Below are 23,708 nucleotides of genomic sequence, written 5' to 3'. Positions count from 1 at the left end.
TAACCCAGGCTGTGTGGTATTGTAGCCACATATATAATTAGTGTTGTAAATAAGCTTCAAAGTTTCTGTCTCACAAGAACCCAACTCTTCATGATGCATGTTCCATGGGCGAACATATAGTAAACCATAAAGTGCAACACCTTATTCAAATGAATAATTAAAAGCCACCATTTTGGACAGCTGGGCAAGTATTAACTTTACACTGGTGAAATCTTTATGAAATCATACTGTAAATATTTCCTTTCTTTATTTGACTGAAACATTGCTACCTTTTATTTTATTGAGGACCACTATCACAAAATGCAACTGCAAATGCCACTATATGTGAAACTGTTTAAGATCACCACAAACAGGAGAATTTGCTACCACTTTGTAATGTTATAGGATGATGACAGCAAAATGAAGAATTTAATCAGTATGATTAATTGATGCTGCTGACTTATTAAGCTGATCCTTGCTGGTGCTTGTTTACTTATTGCTTCTAGATAACCTTTAACAATAGGGGCAGCCGATGAATGTCAATGGGCCAATATTCTTATTAAGTAATGGGAGAATGTAACAAGTTTGAATTTAACCTTACAGTAAATAGTGTAAACATTTTGGAAACATGCTTAATGATGGTATTTGTGGGTCTACCTTTGATACATGGACTGCAGTGTGTCATGGATGCAGCTCATCACCACCATCTCAAGGGCAAGTAGGAATGGCCAATAAATGCTAGCCCAGCCAGTGACACCCAGGACCATGAATCAATTTTTAAAAATGAAATTGATGCAAAATACTATCAGACTGTATATTTGGAAGGGGTGGGGGCATGTTTGACATCATTTCAAATCATTGATTGTTTTATTAATTACATTTTACTGAGAATCTATAACATGTCAATAATTCAAAAGAACATCTCATAACTGGTGCATGATTTCACAAAATGCTTGTGTGAATTTAGGTCAGAATACTTAAGGCAGCATGGAGAAGAGAAAGGATGTCTTCTTCTAACTGAAATGCTGCACAATATTTGGTTTAGCCACAGTAGGAACTGCTGTGATCTCTTTGCAAACAAATTGCTCTGGGGGTCAGTTGAGTATATCAGCAGAAACAGATCCACATTGTGCAGAGGCAGGGTAAAGGAAAACAAGTGACATCCATCTGTGCCATCCTCGTCAATCTTAGCAATTGATTAAAGGATCCTGTAAATTACTCTTTGGGGATGACCTTATATGTCAATTGTGGAAGAAAGCATGCACCAAGACAGCTAAGGAGGATGAAGATGAAATAGAGATCATTATGTGTGGGTTCCTTCAAGCCTGAAGTGATCTAGTTTGGTTTAGAATGTGCATGTTTCAGGTCTAAATAGAAGGGTAGTTTATTGCACTATTCCCACTATTGACCGAGGATTAGGAGCACATTAGATGCTTCATTCCATCCCTGTAACCCTGCATTTCCCATGGCCAATCCACCTAACCCACACATCTTTGGACAGTGGGAGGAAACCAGAGCACCCAAAGGAAAGCCAAGCAGACATGGGGAGAACATGCAAACTCCACACAGACAGTCGCCAGAGGGTGGAATTGAACTCATGTCCCTTCAGCTGTGAGGCAGCAGGGCTAACCACTGAGCCAATACTTTGCCTTTCACTCCAATGTAACTTCAGCAAAGTTCTGCAGGATTTACCTGTTTCTGTAGAATGTCCGACCTCATATTTATTTGTCGGTTACTTCTTTGGTCTTTTGTTTTTTTTGTGGCTATGTCCTGTTTTAGCATATTTTCTGAAAGTCCTATCTTCTTACATTTTGAATTTAAGTTCAATTTTTAAAAATCTGGAATTAAGAATCCACCAATGACCATGAAACCATTGCCAATTGTCAGAAAACCTCATCTAGCCCACTAATATCCTTCTGGGAAAGAAATCTCCCATCCTCATCTAGTATGGTCTACATGTGACTCCTGACCCATAGCAATGTGCTTGCCTCTCAACAGCCCTCTAAAATGGCCTGGCAAGCCACTCAGTCCAAAGACAGCTAGGGGCAAGCAATAAATACTCGTTTAGCTAGCAACAACCTCATCAGATTAAATAAGAAAAATACAATAAAAGCATTTGGTTTTATAAACTGGGCAGTGATTGTGCCTGTGAAGTATCTCTGTTCTACAGTACTGGTAAGGACCTTGAATCTCCAACGTCTATCCTACCTATTGTATTGGATTATCAGGTATGTCTTTTGTGGATTGATATCTTAAGAACTGAATAGATTTGATAGATCCCCTGTATAAGATTGATTCTCCTCTTATTAATATTGATCCAAGACCTCCACACTACTCACCAACTGAATGGCTTTCTCTAGAATTAGGAATTCATTGGACTAATAAATCTGACAAAGATACATCGGTAATGCTGATAACAATCTCTTCTGAATTTTGATTTTAAGTTATTGTAGTTGCATCTCTCCACTAGCCTCTAGAAATAATTTTTTAAAAATCTAGGATGCATCTGGATGTTGCATATTGTTTTGCTAAATTATGTCATTTCCAGAGTTTTATTCAGTCTGAGGATGAAATAATTGGCAAAAGTTTTCAAAACTTCTTTGAATTTGTCTCATGGTTCATTATCCTTGCCATGCAATAATGCAATCTGCTACACTCCCTCTCGTGTACTGTGTAGAAGTGTTATTTACTTGTTCAGCTTCTTAATCCAGTTCAGAAGCTATTCTAAAATTCAAGAATTGCCTTTCCCAGAAAGTCAAATTTTGCGTTCCATTTGGCCCATCTCTGAAATTAAATTTCCCTGACCATACTATTTCTGATACCATAGCTTCCTGGTGTGATTAGGTGTCTTATCATGATAACAGAACTTTATTCTGAGGTATTGGAGGTCATCCCATAATTTATTGGAGTACTGGAATGTTTTACCATTTTTAGCTGCAATGGAAGCTCTCCCACCTTTTGTGGCTGCTTGAGTTCTTCAGGGTTACCAGCATGCTTTTTCCTTGGTTTTGCTTGAAATCCTACATTTCAACTTTTCCTAGTTGGCACTATCTACAAATTGTGCTCACTCTGCTAGGGCAAAGGTCCACCATTGCCATCACATGTGTGGGTTCCTCAAGCCTAAAGTAACCTATTATGGATTAGGAAACCTACCTTTTTTGTCTAACTAGAAGAGTCTTTTTGAATTAACTATGAAGTTTATTGCATTACTGCAAGCATTAGCCAGTTACATGAATATGATCTACATTACCACAAACAGTTGTTTGAAGCACACTGGCCTTCCTACCAATCCCCATGACATCTTCACAAGATGTTTACTGCAGTCAATCTAGGATTCATCTTTTGACACCTCTGTACATAGGTGAAAAAAAAACATTGAATCACAAGGCATTGTTTTCATTTTTTGAAACAATAAATCAGAGCTTCATAAAGTATTTCAGCCAATGAAGTAATACTGAAGTGTAGGCACAGTTTTATTGGAGGGAATGCAACTAAAAGTGCTCCCACAAACAATAAGAACAACCGCATCAACTATTTTAGAAAGATTGAGTGAAGGTTAATATTGATCAGGGCTTGAGGGAGACATGCTCTGCTCTTCTTCGGAATAGTGTCATTAGATCTTTAACACTCACCAGAGTAAACAGAGAGATTTCAGTTTAACTGGAATATCAATGCAGATTGTTGTGCGTAAATTACTGGATTGAAAAATGAACCCACAACCTTCTGGATCAGAGGCTACCCACTGAGCCACAGCTGGCATTTGGTGGATGTAATTGCGTGGGGACAATTCACAGGATCTTTGTACGGATGAAGTTTATGTTATATGAATGTTGAAGATGGTGATTTGTGTACAGGGCAGTTTATTGATAATTTTCATAATTCATAATTTTCAAAACCGTTAGAAGGCTTGAATCTATGACTGAATACCTCAGCCATTAATTCCTCTCTTTTAATTCCAATGCAATTAATGTAATTTATCATACTAATCAGCAAGAAATCTATGCCAGTTTTGCATTAGACCAGTCACAATTTCTCCATGGTAACAGATGGACATTCAATCTCCTGCCAGCAGGAAAGCACTCAAGCACATCAAATTTTCTGAGGCCATAACAACAATGAAGAATAGAAGAAATAGAGCGAAGGAAAAGGGGAATAAAAGAGATATGGAACCAGTACGACATATGCATGAGGTTTAGATTAAAATTTGTGTGGAGTATAAAGATCAGGAATGGCTAAGACTGAAAAGGTTGCATTTTCAAATCTAATTATTTGTCTTTAGATGAACTGTTCAACCTAATCTAAACTCCAGGTAAAAAAAGCCAAACTATCATAGATGTCAGCATATACATTGACCTTTGAAGTCCCAAAAAAATCCTTCCAAAAACAGGGGTCGACTTTATATTTTGAGTGTAAACGTGAACTGCTGGCATGGGTGTGGATGATCGCCATTTTAAAATATCATCGGCATTTAATTCAAAAGAGTGGGTGTGTCTTAAACTACTGCAATACAGCCCTACTGCCCTCACACAGTTATGAGGGAAGTAAGAGATACATTTGCAGGCTGAAAAATAAAGGTTGACTGCTATTATAATTCCAGTTGGTGCTACCACTGGGCAAGTGAGATTCGGAATGAAAGCTGGCCTGATTGATCTTATTATTTTAAATTCATTGAATCATAAGCACATAAGGCTGCAGATTCTCTTTAACAATGAATTGATCTCCTCTGGTTAATCCAAGAATACTGAAGCCTCCCTGGCAGAGAGAAGTTAACTCAGAGCAGCGATCAAAGCTGAGCTCTTCCTATTCAATATGCCGGTGCAAATTCTTCTCCTTTTCACAGTAAATGCAGCCTTCCCGGTTATATTCCCAGCCCAGGGATTAAAAATTAAGCACCGTGTTTTCAAAGAGCAAGCTTGAGTACAGTCTTAAAATTTTGCCTGATTAACATAACCGTGCAATAAATGTTTTCACTGCTCACAATATCTGGTTGAGCTTTTGATGTCAAAAAATGTCAGGTATTATGCATTGGTCAAACCGTTGAACATGGATGTTTTGTGACTAGGTTTGGACTCAATGGGCCAAAGGTCTCTTTCCATGCTGTAAAGACTCTATGTAGATACATAACATTGAACATGTCAACAGTGGGCTTTCATGATAAATCCATTGGACACTGTTTTAAATGTGAACAATTATCCTGCAGATTTCAGAAGCACTGCACAGGATTCTGCCTTGGCCTTGGGATTTAGCCTTTGCCTTAGGACTTAATATTTGGTTCAAAAGTGAGGCTTCCTCCAAGCTCTGAACATGTTTTGCATTCTAATCCACAGATGCAGCCTGCTGCTGTAAGTAAGGGTCCTTAGAATCTGTATCAAGTCTCCTCATCTACCACTGGGATACTGACTCCAGGGAGAAACTATGCTGAAAATTTCCAGTCAGATGTTAGTTGCTCTTACAATGAGTTTAATGAAATACCCAACACTTGCATGTGGATAGACCTTCCGCCCAATGCCCACCACCCCCCTCAGTTGAGGCCGTCCTCAAAATGGCTTGAGAGTGGGGTTTAATAATAAGAGCAAACTGTCAATGGCATGAAATAGAGCCCACCGACTTCCATCCCACTTTCTTGGCCTCCTGCCCACTGTCTGAGTCTCTGGTTCAGCCTGATATTGAATTATCATGATGAAGGTTACCGCAGCTTTGATCTCAAGTCTATGCTGAATTCATTGATCTCAGCTGGCATCAGTACCATTGGTTGAAACTGATATCAACTATTATGGACCAGCCCAAATCCCCTCAAGATTTATTAAGAGGATAGCCTAGACCTTACTCTTTTCTTATTTTAAAGGCAAATGCTAGGTGTTGCATTCCAGATGCAATTCGATTGGTCAAACTGCCAGACTTGAGGCAATACACACTTTATTCACACACTATAGCTAAAATACAACAAAATAAAGAAGGAATTGGAATAATTTAACTCTAACAGAAATTATTTAAGTACTAAACAGTAACTGTTCCAATATAGCAATATCCCATAAACACACCCTTGGCAAAGGCAAATTCAATAAAATTCATTAAAATAGTGAGTCTCAGTCTTTTCAATTATCCAGTCAAGGAGTAAAAAACATCTAGAGAAAACACAGAGAGAGAGAGTAGCTGGGAAAGATGTCCTGCAGCTTCTAAACCCAGCTTCAAGACTCCAGCTACTGCTTCTAAAAAAGTAAAACTGCAAGTTCTGGCTCTGGGGGAGCTTAACCCCACTCATTCAGGCTGCTTATATTGTTCCAACTTTGACAGTAAAATCCCAAGGCCTCACAAGCTGTATACTTTATTGGCTTTGAAGCAGACTGCTCGCTATTTCTGTCTCAGCCTTTCTTCACAAATAGAAAGCAGAATTAAATACATCTCCTAAAGGCATAGTATCGGCACACATCACCCTTTTTCTAGTGAGGGGAATAGAAAAGTCAACCAAAGTGTCCTTTACTGAAAATTCTTCATTACTGTGACTGAAAAAACGAATACACTGGGAATACAGATGAACACAGGTAATGAAGTATTTGAAAAATCAGCTGATATTCAATGTTAAGGCTTCAATCATGAAGGAACATAGATGGAGAGCTATTGTTGGCTTAATAATGGTAACTGAAATGGTGATAGTACCTTCAAGGTAAAGAAAGAGAAAATTTAAGGGAAAATTGGGGCTTTAATTGGAAGGTTAATTGCATCAATGTAGCTGGCCTTGATCAAAACACAACATTATCAAAGAATGTTATTCATGTTTAAAGATTATCAAAATAATTGTCAGCATCTCAGCAATTGGAATCTTAATCTTCAGAATGACTTTTCAGGTCAATTGGCTCATAGTGATAATCTTTAAACAGAAATTGATTTACAGTTCCTGTTGTGTTTTGCTACCTTAAGATTTAATTTCCTTTCCAACTACCAGATATATGGTAGTAAGGTGTGTCAAAAGGAGTCTAAGTTGCTGTGGTAACACATATTTTTACATGCACCTACAGTTTGGAAATATGGCATGAGATAGGAGAGGAGCCAATATTGCTGACTGGGAATCTATCCCATTCTTACTACCTACCATTGGCACGTGTTTAATGATTTGTAAATTGATGATCAACTGCATTATGCAGATCCCTCCTTGGTCATAAAGTCCTCGTAACCTGGAGCTTCTAGCTCAGAAGTGGGCATGCTGTCCACTATGCATCAAGACCTCCACATACCCAGGTAGCAACTATTGGGAATTTGACAGTCAGAAATTCTACAGAATAAGAATTAATCTGGTACATTCAGTGGATTTCTATAAAACATTTTTTCAGTTTACCGTTTGAAAATGTACATTCTTATGATTTGCATTCTCTTCTGCAGGGGTTCGACTGAATGAAAAAAAAATCCTCAAAAATTGAAAGACTTGTCGTTCGGATCCAGCGTAGACACCATGCCAGTTCTGTCAACAGCAGCAGGTACAACAGGATGATTACACTTATGTGTGAATTAACTTGTCTGGATTAAACTCTGTCATTTATCCACCCAACCTTCCAACTTATCTGTAACCTGCTGTATCCTTTGACACCTTCCTTATTAACTACAATTGCACAACTTTCATGTCATCTGAAAACTTATGAATCAATCCATGCACCTTTCATCTAAATCATTAATGTATATTCCAAACAACAGATTCTAGTACTGTTCCTTGAGGAATGCCACTGGTTACAAACCTCTACTCAGAAAAATACTCTGTTTCCCTCTGTTTTCTATGACGAGTCAATTTTATGTTCAACTTACCAGCTCACCATGGATTTCATTTGACCTAATCTTCCATACCAGCCGACCACGAGGGATCTTGTCAAATATTTCAGTAAATTTCATGTAGACGACATCTACTATCCTTCCCTTCCCTCATCAATCATCTTCAACACTTCCTCAAAAACTAAGATTTGAGAAACAAGACCTCCCCCACATAAAGCCGTGCTAACTATCCCACATCAGTCAGCTGCGGCGATGCGGTAGACCTGAATCAATACTCCAGGTAGATTGACAGGAGTGGCGGTTGCTTTGATGGTGGCATGGTAGGCTGATGTGGGACTCCTGGAATGGACTGTGTAAGGAAAGCATGGCAAAGAGGAAGAGGAGGAGGAGGAGGAAGTGTGGTCCGAGCATGGCCAAGCATTTTTGAAATATTGTAATGTTTGACTTTTAGCTTTCTTTCTTTATTTCTACCTTGTTCTTAAGATGCTGTACCCAGGTACTTGTACCTAAGGTGCCACCTTGTGTGGCAACATAATACACTTTTCACATTACTCCTGTAATTTTGTACCTTAATACATGTGACAACAAAAGTCTAAATCTAATCTAAATCTAGTCATTTTTTCCCAAATGCAGATAAATCCTGTCCCTAAGAATCTTCTCTAATTTCTCTACCACTGATGTAAAGGCTCACCAGCCTATAATGTCCTGGATTATCCCTGTTGCCCTTCTTAAACAAAGGAACAACGTTGTCTATTGCCCAATCTTCCTGAATCTCTCCTGTGGCTAAGGAGGATAAAAAGGCATATTTTGAAGCCCCAGCAATCTCCTCCTTTGCCTCCCTTAGTTTTCTGGAATAGATCTCATCACATTCTGGGAACACATCCTCCTTCTTCTCAATATCAACATGCCCTAGATTATCAACACACGCCTCCCTAATTTTACCATCATCCATTCCCTTCTCCTTGGTGAATACCAATGCAAAATGTTCATTAAGGACCTCAGCCACTTCCTCTGGCTCCATGCATAAATGCCCTCCTTTGTGCTTGAGTGGACCTACACTTTCTCTAGCTAACCTCTTGCTCCTAATATAAAATGCCTTTAGATTCTCCTTAATCCTACTTGCTAAGGACACTTCATGGCCTCTTTCAGCTCTCCTAATTCCTTGCATAAGTCATTTCCTGCTTCATTTATATTCCTCATGACTTTGTCTGATTCCAGTTTCCTAAATCTTACTTATGCTTCTTTTTTTTAATTTTTGACTAAACTTTCAACATTTCTTGTCATCCAAGGTTCCCAAATCTTGCCAACTGTATCTTTCATCTTCACAGGAACATGCTGGTCCGACCTCTGATCAACTGGCCTTTAAAAAGACTCCCACATATCAGATATGGATTTACCCTCAAACAGCCTCCCCGAGTCTAATTTCTCCAGTTCTAGACTAACACTATTTTAATGAGTCTTTCCCAATTTAGCACTTTCACCTGAGGACCAGTTTGATCCTTATTCATTACTCTCTTCAAACTTACAGAATTATGGTCACTGTTCCCAAAACATTCTCCTACTGAAACTTCAATCATCTGGCCAGGCCCAGTACAGCCCATTCCTCATTCAGACTATTTAGATATTGCTTCAAGAAACCCTCCTGAATGAACTGAACAAATTTTGCCCCATCTAAGCCCCTGGCACTAAAGGATTCCAAGTAATATTGGGAAAGGTGATGGAGAGATGTTGGTCAGAGAACATGATGGTGTGGCAAGCATACTTTTTCACACAGAACCCAGATGTTGTGCAAAGCAGTCGCTCGGTCTGCACTTCATCTCCCCTGTGTAAAAGAGATCACATTGTGAGCAGCAAATACAGTAGAGTACATTGAGTGAGGCGCACATAAATCACTGCTTTACCTGGAAGGTCTATCTGGAGCTATGGATAGAGGAGGCAAACGGACAGGTGTTACACCTTCTGCAATTGCAAGGGAAGGTGCCATGGGAGGTGTTGGGTCTGGAGGAGAAGTGAACTGGAGGAAACAGTCTCTGGGGAAGGCTGACAGCAGAGGTGAAGGGAATATGTGTCCGGTGGTGCCATCCTGCTAGGAATGGCAGAACTGGCGTCATATGAACTACTTTTTCTTCTACTTTTCTTCTACTTTTTCTTCTTCTGACAGTAGTACTGATTTGTTAGCAACTTTCTTGCTAACTTCATCTAGATGCTGGGACATGCTGAGGTTAATTTTCAGCTGTGCTCTAGAAAGTATTCACAGTACTAGCATTGTGAGATGAATGTCTGTTATATTTCAGTTTGATCACCTGTACCAGACCATCATCAACAGCTTTACACTGACAGTAAAATGATAATTATGTGCAGCGATTGAGTGATTAATTGACCATTGAGCAATATGCCTAGTTTAATGTGGTCCTCAGTCAGAATTCCCACACTTGTGGCTTAGCATCACTGGATAAATGCAGGCGCAAAGAAGGACAATTTTGGCACCTCCATATTAACATTTCAACCTCACTGACTCATTTACTAAACAGTTAAGACAGACTGAAAATATTATTTTGAAGGATTTGAATGTATATACCATGATGCCCCAATGTGTATTCCAACTGATGGATTACTTCTAAAATGTAATCAATCATTGTTATTGAGGTTCACCTGAACATAACAAGATCCTACATAAAAAACAGAGATAATTAGCTAAATAGCCAGTTTTTAGTCAAATTACTAGTAGAGTTTAAGTTTGAAGTATCTTTTTAGAGATACAGTAATGCAGACCTAATGCAGAAATTCCTCACGAATGAATGTGTACCGAGGTCCATTATGAAGCATAACCCCACAGACCTAATTCTGCTATCACAGACACTGAAACAGCACAATGGACATGGCTAACCGATAACATAATGCCTGTGATGAAAGCAAATCATCAAAGATAGAAAGAACTGTGCACTTTCAAAGTTAAAAGATTATGCCATAGATTAAAACACAAGTTCAAGGTTAAAATAAAATCTGAATTCAGAAACACTAAAAGACAAACTTTAACTTCAGATTTATGAAAACCTCATTCAGACATTTGTCCTCAATGAGTTGTCAGATGAGAGTAATTAAATCAGCCAATTAATGAAGTACAAGAGTAGAGGTCAAAAGGCAATGACTACAATAGTCCCAAGTGACTAATTCATTTTTCAACTGCATATATAACTGTTTAAGTATGATCTGATTGAATGCAAGAAGTCCAACATTTCCATTTTTAGAAACATATTAACTCTTTTAGGATAGAATTTTGTAATTACAAAAGTAGAAGAATATTCAGAAAGGATTACTATAAAGAATTAATATTTCACAATGTCAGAAGATATTAATCTGAAAATGAACTCTAAAATTACATTTGATGCAGAAATGCAGTTTTGCCTCAACACTATCTCGAAAGCATTAGAGTACTTGAGAGTTTAAATTAATAGCAAACAGCAATTTCAGTTTTAAAGGTCAGCTACACAAATTAACTTTGTTAAGTTATAATCTTGATTTTGCGATGGGATTTTCAATTTCTGCTGCCTTATCTGATATTTGCTTGGATTTTATTCAATTGGTTGATCTTAGCTGGGTAGCAGCAAACACCATTATAAATGCAACTGAAGTAATCAAGGCAAATGAAGACTGTTTGGTGACCTAATTTGAGTCTATTTCTAAACTGCCATTTGTACTGAAGATAAAGTGTCACATTTTGCTATCCCTTTGTAGCTTACACACTTTACAGCATCCAATCTCTGCCATGCATGTCTACCTAAAATAAAATGTTCCACAGGCTTGAAATGTGTACATTGTCTCTCACCAGATGCTTGAAATGTGTACATTGTCTCTCACCAGATGGATAAATAATTGAGTTTATGACACAGGCTAGCTTTAACCAAAACAAATCTGTCAGACAATTCACCAAAAATGTTTCTCATTGTAGGCACTCAGTGTAAACACTGAAGGATCACAAGGCTGCTGGCATGGTTGGATTTAATCTAAAATACTTCTGTCTATAAGTATCAAGAAACAATTTGAGTAATAGAATTCTACCAGGGACTTTTCAAGTTCTTACCTTTCTGTGTAGTCCTAATAGCTCATGTCAGCCTTGGTTCACTGTAGGCATTCTTACAATGTCAGAAGGTCATGACAACAACCTCTGTAGTATAAGTGGTTACTGGGTGATGAATGAGATAGAGTATACCTCATCACAGGAAGTGATTACATGACCTTGCTCTCTCAGCCTCATGGAAAGATGATGTCTAAGTTAGATATTGGTATTGCTAGTTATGTTCTTTAATGAAAGTTGATTTTTTTTCACCCTACAGCAGAGTTTGTAGATATTCCTTAGCAACGCAAGACCATGAGTATTATAATAGAGCTGGTTGTTGCTTTAAGTCCAACTTCAGACCCTTGAGCAAACAATATATATTGGCACACGAGGTGCTGCCTTTTAAATGAGATTTTAAACCAAACCTGAACCACTACAGTTGATGAGTGTACAGGACCATGACCCTACCTGAAGAGAAGCAGGGGATTTATGTTGCCAATATTTCTTCTTGTGCCTGAGATATGCTAATGTTATAAAAAGTGCTACACAATTGTAAGTTTGTTGTTTTAATATGTTTACAACATATAGTTATAGAAGGAAACAATACAGCAATAAATTTGAAAGAAGCAGTTCATGTTACAAAGATATGCATTCATTGGATATTATGACATGGGGTGAGCAATAGAAACAGTAGTAATTAGATTAGATTAGATTAGATTCCTTACAGTGTGGAAACAGGCCTTTCGGCCCAACAAGTCCACACTGACCCTCCGAAGAGTAACCCACCCAGTACATCCTCTGATTGATGTACCTAACACTGATGCAGTTCTGTAAGTTTCTCCCCACAATCTCAGCTAAAGTCATTGCTAATAACTTGAAGTGAAGTATTGAATTGGAGTGACTAGTGCCACTGATTGCCTTGACCATAAAAAGGCACCATCATCCCACTCAGGGTCGTACAGACATAAGCGAATAAACAGCCACCTCAATCACAGCCGACTACAATGTCACCATACTCCGTGAGCTAGTGATGCTGCTACATGTGATGAATTTATCTCATGTGATGTTTATATACATTAAAAAATCTGCAGAAAATCTCTACACTGTCTCTTTTTTGTTGAGACTAAATTTCGCTATTGCCAAAGCAATGTTTGTAAGAGAATCTGGTCCAGTGAAGAGAGCAGTAAGTTTGGGTTCAGTTATAATAAATGGTAAACTTAACGTGAAAATGATGCATTCCTTGATTCAGAGGGTGACTTAAAGTCCATCTAATACACTGAATTGCATTACTCATTTTTTGGATTGTGAACTCAGTGTAAATTTGATGAAGTCACAAATGAAAATGCAGCATCACCATCAACTTCTGTAACTGAACTGTAATTAACATAGAGCTTATACTCACAAAGTACTTTTTATTTCGTCAGAACATCTGAAAGCAGTTCACAGTCAATGATGTGTATTGTCGGTAAATATAATTAATATCCAGCAAGATCTGACAAACCACTTTGAAATAAATGGCCAGATAATTTGTTTTATTGGCCTTGGTTGAGAGATAAATGTTGGATTCAATAAATGTTGTGAGGTAAGCCCTAATGTTATGAGATTCAATCAGTGCAGAGAAAATGTTAACACTGGAGGTACTTGTTTTCATTTATTTATGAAGTGTTATTCAAAGCTCTTTAGTTGTTAGTAACAAAAGATAAGCAGCTATTGTAATGAAGAGTAAGAATTTGATGGGAAATGCAACATGATTTCCTTGAGTTATAGGATTTAAGAATGAAGGCATTGGAATGGACCCATTGTACAATTCTTGTTGATAATTGTTCTTCTTAGAGCAAAGGACAAGAATAGATTTGATGGAAGTCTTTAAGACTCTGAAGGATTTGTACAGAAAAAGCAAAGAGAAACTTCTTCCATGAAGGATTGATAACCAGTGGGCAATTTTATGTTGAATGGCAAATGAACCGGAGGTGATATGAGGAAATATTATTTTGCACAACAATGAATTAGGTCTTGGAATACATTGCAAGGTTGGAACTGATTTTTCAAGAGGATTGAATAGCCACTTGAAGATGAAAACTGCCAGAATATGGGTTAGAACTGGGTATACTTAAACAAATAGCTCTTCAGAAAGAACCTACTAAGACTTAATAAGCCAAATGTCTTCTTTCTGTGCTGCTAAATTGTTTCAATAATCATATTCAATGTAAATCAGGCAGCACAATGAATAAAACAGTTGCTGGAGACTGGCAACATACTGGAAGGTATAGAATAGTAAAATCTAAATAGGGATAATTCATATTACTTAAAACATCCACTTTTGCTTTAGAAATACATATGACGCAAAAGGAGCACTTTAGTGATTGTATTGTTTTGCTCTAAAGAAAGAATATATTCTATTGAATTATCATTAATTAAGGAATGTTAGTAGGTGAGGTCAGAAACTTTTTATTACATTCATTCTTGGGAAGGGGCATCGCTGGCTGAGTCAGCACTTATTGCCCATCTCTCGTTGCCATTGAGAAGATGGTGGTGAGCTCTTTTTGTGAGCTGCTACAGCCCATCTGCCACATATCATGATGGTGGCTTTTCTCAATATGAAGCTGGGACATCACCTCCATAAGGACTGTACAGTGGTCACTCTTACTGATACTGGGAGAAATTGAGGACTGCAGATGCTTGGAGTTCAGAATTGAAAAGTGTGATATTGGAAAAGCACAGCAGGTCAGGCAGCATCCAAGGAACAGGGGAGTCAATGTTTCGGGCATGGGTCCTTCATCAGGAATCCTGCTATGGATAGGTGCATCTGTGGCAGACAAATTGGGGAGAATGAGGTCAAGTATGTTCTTCCCTCTTGTTGGTTCACTTACAATTTTCTGCAGATCCAGTCTGGAAACTACATCATTTAGGACTCAACCAGATCAGCCAGTAGTAGTGCTGGTGAGCCACTGTTAGTAACAATAGAAGCACTCCCACCAGAATATATTCTGTGCTATTGCCACATTCAGTGCTTCCTTCAAATGCTGTTCAACATCGATGAGCACAGAGTCATCAGCTAGGAGTGGGCAGTATGTGATAATCAGCAGAAAGTTTCCTTGCTCATGTTTGACCTGATGCCTTGAGACTTCATGGAATCAAAAGTCAATATTGAGGGCTCTAAAAGCAGCTCAGTCCCAACAGTATACCACGGTGCTGCCACTTCTGCTGAGTCTGTCCTGCCATTGAGACAGAACATACCCAGGGATTGTGATGATGGTGTCTGGGACATGAGTGTGAATATGTCAGGATGTTGCTCCAGCAGTCAGTGGGACTGCTCCCCCAATTTTGGTCTGGGCCCCAAATGTTAGTATGGAGGCTGTTGCATATTTAACAGGTAAAAACAATGACTGCAGATGCTGGAAACCAGATTCTGGATCAATGGTGCTGGAAGAGCACAGCAATTCAGGCAGCATCCACCTGGCTGACCTCATTACAATCACTACAAAAGTAAAGTCGAAGTTTGATGTGTTTGCCCCTGTATTACATTTCTATGACACACTAAGCATTTTGCTTTGATATTTGGACCTCTTAATCAAAGAAAATATTGGATCAATCAATACACTTCTGGTTCATTGGCAGCCGGTTCGTAAAACTTTTGCTGTATTTCTACCAAATATTAAACAAATCAAGTTTTCCAGATTCCTTCAATTCCTTCAAGTCATAGTAAACGTGAAACTTCTTCATAATAGAGTGATGATAATTTGCTGTTGAACAATGTCCAGGAATGGGCAAGAATCAAAAAAGGATAATTGGTTTTCTCTCTGGGATGGCTTAAGAAATGCCCTTCGCTGATAGTGATTTTCATTACTTCAGTTCTTTCTTACTAACCATACACAATCTAGCAGAAGAGAATTGATGAACATCAGTGTTACTACAAGGATTGTGGTTCATAAGTGTTTAAAACCAAAATATGTCTGAAATGCAACAGCCTAATAAGTGAAGAAATGTTACGTTAACCTTTGAGGGCAAATGTGCAAGTGTATATCCCTCAGACTGCAGTGATAGGCAAAGATTCAAAGTTCTTTACTCAGCATACTCAATAGCAAAACATTTGAAAGACCTCCCAACATTCGAGAAATCAATGTTAAACACCAGGCAGCCCCTCTGCATTGTGGTGATTTCTATTATAGTCCATGTATATCATTGTAGTGTTTTCTGTGCAGGATTGCATGAAATATTGGCTCTTCTGACAGCACAGCTAAGACCAGATGCCAATCTCACAGCAGAAATTGGTTTCCTGACAGAAGTCTTCAGCGAACATAGTTTCAACTCACTCATGAAGGTATAATATTGTATATTGTGCAGACATTGTACTAAACCTTAATGACGTTATACTGTGAAATAAAACATCCTGCTTACCCTGGCTTCAGTGAGAGGTTATTAATATTCAATATTTGAAAATAGATGGCGATCCCATTAAAGAACTTGGTTGGCATTTATTTCATACAACCTGAATTAAAGTGTAATATTGATGGCAATGTATTGTAAATTGAAAACCGTAACCATTAGATTTAATAGCTTCTGTTGTTACCTAATTTTAACCTGTTTTAGTTCCAAGTTTGTTTTTGCATACCTCGACAATATTACTTGTTTCATCACTAAATGCTGCAGAATGCCAATTTTATAACGGAGCATCTGGTGGAAAATTGACCTCTGACGCCTGACTGTTTTATTTGCAGTTTACTTAATCATAGTGGACAGTAAATAGTGGACAGAGTAAAAGTTGAGTAACTAGTCTCTGCTTCCATTACAGATTCATCAGAAGCTGCAGCAATTTGTTAGACAAGGACCAACTCCTGCCCTACACAGTGCAGCAGCTTTAGCCGAGGATGTAAGTAAGCCAGCTCAACAACAGAAATCCATTCATCATCAGTATAACATTGTTCATTTGATTGCATTGCAAATAACTGATTCACATGGGGTTAGAATCAGGGAATTAGAAGCCCAACAGGGTGGAAGCAGGTCATTTGGCCATCGGGTCCACACCGAAGAACATCCCACCCAGACCGGCCACCCAACCCTATTACTGTAACCCTGCATTTCCTATGGCCAATCCACCTGACCTGCACATCTTTCGACTATGGCTAGAAACTGGAGCACCCAAAGAAAACGCCTGCAGACATGGGGAGAATGTGCAAACTCCACGCAGTCACCCAAGGGTTGATTAGTTCAGTTGGCTGGACATCTGGTTAGTGGTCAAGATTAGAGTGGTACTGGAAAAGCACAGCAGCTCAGGCAGCATCTGAGGAGCAGGAAAATCAATGTTTCAGGCACAAATCCTTCATCAGGAAGACTTTTCCAGTCAATTTTCCTCCTTCTCAGATGTTGCCTGACCTGCTGTGCTTTTCCAGCACCATTCTAATCTTGACTCTAATCTCCAGCATCTGCAGTACCCACTTCTGCCTACCTGGTTAGTGGTGCCAATGGTAGGGTTCAATTCCTGCATGGGCTGAGAGGAATTTCTTTCTACATATATTTGTATGAAATACAGACATCACTAGGAAGGGCTTTCCCTAGTTGCCCTTGTTTATATCTCTAGGCCATTTCAGAGGGCATTTAAGAGTTAACTCCATTACTGTAGACCTGTAGTCACGTGTAGGCCACAGGATTTTCTTCCCCCATGGCATTAGTGAACAAGAAAGGTTTTTACAACAGTCACCATCAGTCCAACCTTTAATTCCAGAATTTTTATTGAATTCAAATTCCACCATCTTCTATGATGGGAATTAAACCAATGTTCCCAGAAGATCAGCTTCACTCTTTGGGTTACTAGTCCAGTGACATTACAACCTCAACATCTCCTCTCCACTTTGAATTTAAAAGGATAATTCCTTTATAGTGTCAGAGTATACTCTGCAATCTATTTACTAATGGTAAGTGGGATGTAACATCATTAATAGCAGACTAAGCAGACACATTGTATTGTTGGCAATGCTAAGGATATATAGGCAAAATTAAGCTGCCCTTGGTCATTCTTGCTCCTCAATCTAATGAAAACAGTTAGAAAAGTATCAAGTCTATTTTCTCAATACTCATTAAAGCATAGTGACCATATTTATGAGTCTCAATGAGCGAAGAGTGGAAATTTGATGATATTTGTAGCAAATTATGCAATGCTCGTAAAAATGTCTTTAAAATGCAATTTCATCTGCCCTAAATAATTTAACAACGAAAGGAGTCCATAAGGGAGAGACTAAGTAAACAGAGAATATGTAGAGTTTTGAAATCAAATTTGAGACAGATTGAGGGCAGAGCTGAGTCATCATTTAGATAATATAATTCCCAGGGTAGCTGAATACTCGTTTTCTTTTGGATCAGAACTTTGAATAATAAGAAAGCCTGAGGAAAGAAGAATATTGTGAAAAGAATATGGAAAGCACGTTTAGCAAGAGAGAGCAATTAAATTATTCAATAAATGGCAAGTTGAATGAAATGCTTAATGACTGAAAGCATTGATTTCATTGATCCAAGGTTTCATTCCATTGTTTCTAGTGAACTAAATAATGCAAGATTATCAGCTTTTTACTGGGCAGTTTGTCCATTTGCTTGTACTTACGCCTGACAAGTGATCTCATATCCTGTTATGTCATACTCCTCTGCCTTGCACCACACTTGCACATCCACTGTAGCTTGTCTTCAACCACTCTCTGATGTCAATCATCTTTATTCGCCTAAGTCAACACATCTTTTTGTTAGTCACCACTAAGAGACATTTCTGTAGATTTTTAACTCTGATCAAATGGCCAAATTACTGACATTTACTTTTCCGGACATCATTTTTGCTGTTGCAATTTCAAACACCTCTTCACTTGCCCTCTATTATCTGTACAAGAATTTGAAACATTTCAAAGGCATCTATTTCATTTCCCAGATCTTTACTTATTCTCCAGGGTAAGAAAGGGCAGGGATTAATTACGAAGAAAAGGTTATTTCATTTAGTTGCAAAATAAGTAAAGTAGAATATTTATTTCCCTTTCTTTATATTTCCTTCAGAACATCCATTCCATATAAATTACATATAAGCAAAGAACTATTTTGATATTGGTGCTAGATTTTTAATTAATTCAAAAGAGATCAAAACAAGAATGTGATAAATTAAATAGAATTAAAGAAGAAAGGTAACCGGGAAGTGTACCTTTAAGTTTTCTATTAAAAACTACCATTGAACATAAACTAGAGTTTCACAGTGATGCAAATTACCCAGGATCCTAAAAAATATACCAAGACTAATTCAATTATGTAACACTCTTTGAAACTTGGGCAATTGAAGTTATCAGTAAATGAATGCAGTTGGTAATTAGACATGTTTCTAGAATTGAGGAGTATGAAGAGAAGGGATGGACTGTCATGATTTACACTGCCAGAAGTTTCGTCAATATTTGTAACTCATTCGGGAACATAAAAAGCTTGTGAGTAAATCATTTCAATGAGTAATGCTTAGACAGAGTAGCATCATTACTTGTGTTAGACTTTTATTCCTTTTCTTAAGAAGATTTGTGCTGTTTCATTCATTTAAATTCATTTTTGGGATATGAGTGTCATGAGCAAAACCGCATTTACTACAGTGCAGCTTGCTAGTTCATTTCAGAGCCAACCATATTGTGGAAGGGTTAGCTTCATATATAGGCCAAGATGTTAGTGAGCACAATGAATTTTTGCAACAATCCGGTAACTTCACGGTTACCATTATTGATGTTAGTGTTTACATAATAACTGAATTTAAATTCCCCAGGAGCCATGACATGACTTGAACTCCAGTCTCTGGTTCATTAGGCCAGGCTTCAGAATTATTAGACCAATAGCATACCAACTATGTAACTATTCCCTTTAATGATTCTAAATCAATGGAATATGGAAACCTAGAATAAAAAAAACAAGCAGAACTCACTCACCAAGGAGATAATGTTATGTTTATAGGTATAATTTGGGAGGTCTAAACTTTGTTATGAAATTTGGTCCTCACATTTGGCAAACATCTGTACTCTCAGATTAGACAGCCATCGATCTATGAAAGAAAATATAAAGTGTCTTATTGAGGGATAAAGTGCTTTCCTTACCAGATTACACCTTTTTCACATTATTTTCTACAAGCTTTCTATACATTGCCAAGGTGAAGGTGCTCAGTCTGTTCCTTTGTTACCTTCCTATTGACAAAAATCCTGCCAAAGATTATATTTAGTTCAAAGCCAGAACCATAGTAAGTAAACCTCCTAAAATACTGAACTCCACCTTTCACAAGACTGATATCCTTCTCCCTACTTATTGGGCTCATTTTGTAAAAGACAGCTTGGGGAGAGTTCATGTCAATCTTGAGGACAAAGTAATATTAAGCCTGTCAAAATTTCAAACTGATTCCTCATGAAATGGCACACCAGCCCATTACCCTTGTCTTGGGTGTCAGGCACCTTCTGCTTCTGGTAGTAGTTCTTGCTATAAACGTTCTAATAAATGTAAGAAACACAGTAGCTTTAATCATCTATTAGCTTGGTACATTACATGTTGCATTAACAAAAACTCTGGTATAATGGGGAGTGATATTGCTATACTGGAATTGAAAGAAAAATGGTATGGTAAATCAGGGAGAATTCAGAACAGGACAAGTGAATCTTTCAATCATGTTCTCTATAAGGAAACCTCAGCAGCCATTTAGTAGCATGGGGTCAGAACCAGGCTCTGCATAGTTCACGGTGTCCCTGAATATATATGGTCACTGTTGACCCTAACGTCTGAACAGGAGTAGACAGTTCATCCCCTCAAGCCTGCCTGCCTGCCATTTAATATGGTCATGTTTGATCTCATCTCGGCATCAACTCCACTTTCCGCTCCCTTTAACCCATTAATCCCTTACTAATTAAAAACCTATCACCTCTTTAAATTTATTCAATGTCCTGGTATCAGCCTCCCACATTCTGGGATAGCGAATTCCATGGATTCACAATCCTTTAAGAGAAGTAATTTTTCCTCATCTCTGTTTTAAACCTGCTAGCCCTTACCCTTATCCAACCCTGCACCTTATCCAACCCTGCAATACTAATTAACTTTATGCCAAGCACGAAGAATTGTATTAAGGTGAAATGTCATTATGTCATTTTTGCAACTTTGTCATCATTGTTTTTAAAACTTCTCATAGATATCCGAAGAGCTGCAGAGTGGACAGAACAGCAATGACACGAAAGAACTGATGCAGTTATTGGCCAAGCCACACCTACAGGTAAAGGTTTTATTTTAGTACAAGGCATCTCATTGTAAGTAAATAATTATCCTTTTTAATTTTAAACTATTTAATTAATCTTTATATGAGAATGTCATTAATTTCTCGTCAAATACATACATTTATTCACAGTCAAAACTTAAAAAGTACACAGAACCTTGACTCAGAGTCTCAAACAAGCTTCTGCTCTCTCTTGTCTCTGAGTCAGAAGGAGAAAGTGACGTCTGTAGATGCTGGAGATCAGAGTCAAGACTGTGTTGTTGTGTTGCCATTTATTGTATCCATTGCTCTCGATGCGGTCTCCTCTACATTGGGGAGACTAGACGCCTTCTCGCAGAGCGCTTTAGAGAACATTTCTGGGACACCCGCACCAACCAACCCCACTGCCCCGTGGCCAAACACTTCAACTCCCCCTCCCACTCTGCCAAGGACATGCAGGTCCTGGGTCTCCTCCATCGCCATTCCCTCACTACCCGACGCCTGGAGGAAGAACGCCTTATCATCCACCTTGGGACCCTTCAACCTCTGGGCATCAATGTGGACTTCACCAGTTTCTTCATTTCCCCTCACCCCACCTTACCCCAGTTCCAACCTTCCAGCTCAGTACCATCCTCATGACCCATCCTGCCTATCAATCTTCCTTCCCATTAATCTTATTAATGTTTATGGAACATACGTGTACAGGCTTACCTTCATTGCTCAGACCTTTGAGTATAGGATTTGAGATGTTATGTTGCAATTACATAGAGCAATTACATAGAGCGTTGGTGAGGCATCTTCTGGAATACTGTGTCCAATTCTGGTCCCCCTGTTATAGGAAGGATATTAGTGAGCTGGAGAGGGTTCAGAAAGATTTACCAGGATGTTGCCAGGAATGGAGGGTTTAAGTTAAAAGGAGAGGCTGAGACTTTTTCACTGAAGTATAGGAGGTTGAGTGGTGACCTTATAGATGTTTATAAAATCATAAGGGGTATAGATAAGGTGAATGGCAGGTGTTTTTTTTCCCTAGGGTGGGGGATTTGAAGACAAGAGGCATATTTTTAAGGTGGGAGGAGAAAGATTTAGAAAAGACATGGAGGGTTTTGTTTTATTTTAGAGAGAGAAGTTCATGTGTAGAATGAACTTCCAGAGAAAGTAGTGGATGTGGGTACTGTTACAACATTCAAAAGACATTTAGATAAATACATGAATAAGAAATGTTTGGAGGGATATGGGTCAAATGCAGGCAGGTGGGAGTAGTTTAGTTTAGGAACATGATTGGTATGGATTGGTTGGACCAAAGGGTCTGTTTCTGTGCTGTATGATCATGAATTTATGTCTGTATTCCTTACATTAAAACATTTGAAAGGTACCGCACTGACACATATAAGCTTTCAAACATCCTAGGTTCATGAAACACTATTTACTAAAGTATGACCTGACTCTTCTTCCGGCCATCATAAACCTTAAAAGTGAGAAAGATTATGAACAATGAATTAAAAAAAACAAAAGAACATCAGAAACAAAAACAAAAACAGAAATTGCTGGGGAGATTCAGCACCATCTCTGGGGAGAAATTAGAGGTAGCATTTCGCATCCAGTCACCCTCCTTCAGAAGCAGATGTGTATCTGCTCCTCTTCTCAATTGAAATCATGCACATTATGTAACATTCTCCAGCTAAGAGAACACCTTGAAAGTAGCCTTTGGAAGTTAAACATGGAACCTACCTCTACATGTTCATTAAATTTCACCTGGGAAAATAATTGATTGCACTGAGCACCACTTCCCCTTAATATCTGTAATTTGGGACAACAAGCAAATGATAGTACTGACAAATAGAGCTAAAAAGAAATGAGGTGGATTGCAAATTTAAAAGAGTAGGTGGGATTGCCTTTATTTCAAAATCAACATGATTTCAAAATAGATTTCATGTTGACACAAAAGGGAGAAGGTGTTGTCTGTTCAGCAATGGCCAGTCTCATGCCAGAACCACATTCAAAGATATCCATGTTAGCTAAACACAGTGTACAAATACACTATAAGCTGACATTCAAGAAAAATATTTTTTTTTCAAAAAGGCACCATATAAACTGTAGTAATTAGAACCAAGTGGATCTCATTGACTATGAGATCCTTGATTCGAGTTGTTAACCTGGGTCAATCAGGAAGCCCTGGCTGATAGATATAAACAAGGGACTCAGGGAGTCTCCTAACTTCAGGCAGTGACTCTGAGCTGGCTGGTCAGAGCCAGTGTACTATACCATGTAAATAAAAAGTGACTTGGTGATGGGATACCAGCCTCTGTGCAGTTATTTCACAAACAATTTTTAAACTGCACAATTTCACTCCATTTACAGAACTGAAAACAATCCTTTGTTTTTCATAACCCCTGAACACCAAAACAACTTCATCCAATTATATCACATTCACTACCATAATACAGTTGTATTCTTGCTGCTCAGCACCAGTCAATCTACAGGGATTTTGTCAGTAACCTCACTTGACTGAAAAACATAACAACTATACCAACACACACCAGCACTCAGAGTTCATCTGAGGCCTAGCTATGCCAGCTGTAGGTATGGTGTTGTACAATTCATGGATTAGATATAACAAGCTGAATTTTGAAAGGGCTGTAGAGTCAAAAACACAGACAGACTGGCCTGTAAGTTGCCACGTCCAAG

General features: G+C 38.3%; 1 protein-coding gene across 3 annotated transcripts in view; it reads left to right on the top strand.

The window, feature by feature from the left end:
* mpp3a (MAGUK p55 scaffold protein 3a) overlaps positions 1-23,708 on the top strand; it is an 85,046-nt gene that overhangs the window by 5,716 nt on the left and 55,622 nt on the right. For all 3 annotated transcript variants that reach the window (XM_087977849.1, XM_043675047.2, XM_043675046.2), the window contains exons 2-5: positions 7,357-7,451; positions 15,997-16,115; positions 16,587-16,664; positions 20,964-21,044. In XM_087977849.1, coding sequence (XP_087833975.1) covers positions 7,427-7,451; positions 15,997-16,115; positions 16,587-16,664; positions 20,964-21,044 — 303 coding nt within the window. In that variant the 5' untranslated portion in view covers positions 7,357-7,426. The remainder of the gene's footprint in view (positions 1-7,356; positions 7,452-15,996; positions 16,116-16,586; positions 16,665-20,963; positions 21,045-23,708) is intronic.

Source organism: Chiloscyllium plagiosum, unplaced genomic scaffold (assembly GCF_037043375.1).
Source record: "Chiloscyllium plagiosum isolate Xiang-an unplaced genomic scaffold, Cpla_swu_hap1 HiC_scaffold_32, whole genome shotgun sequence".
Taxonomy (NCBI): Eukaryota; Metazoa; Chordata; class Chondrichthyes; order Orectolobiformes; family Hemiscylliidae; genus Chiloscyllium; species Chiloscyllium plagiosum.
The sequence above is the reverse complement of the archived record's forward strand: the minus strand, read 5'-3'. Positions and strand labels throughout refer to the sequence as shown.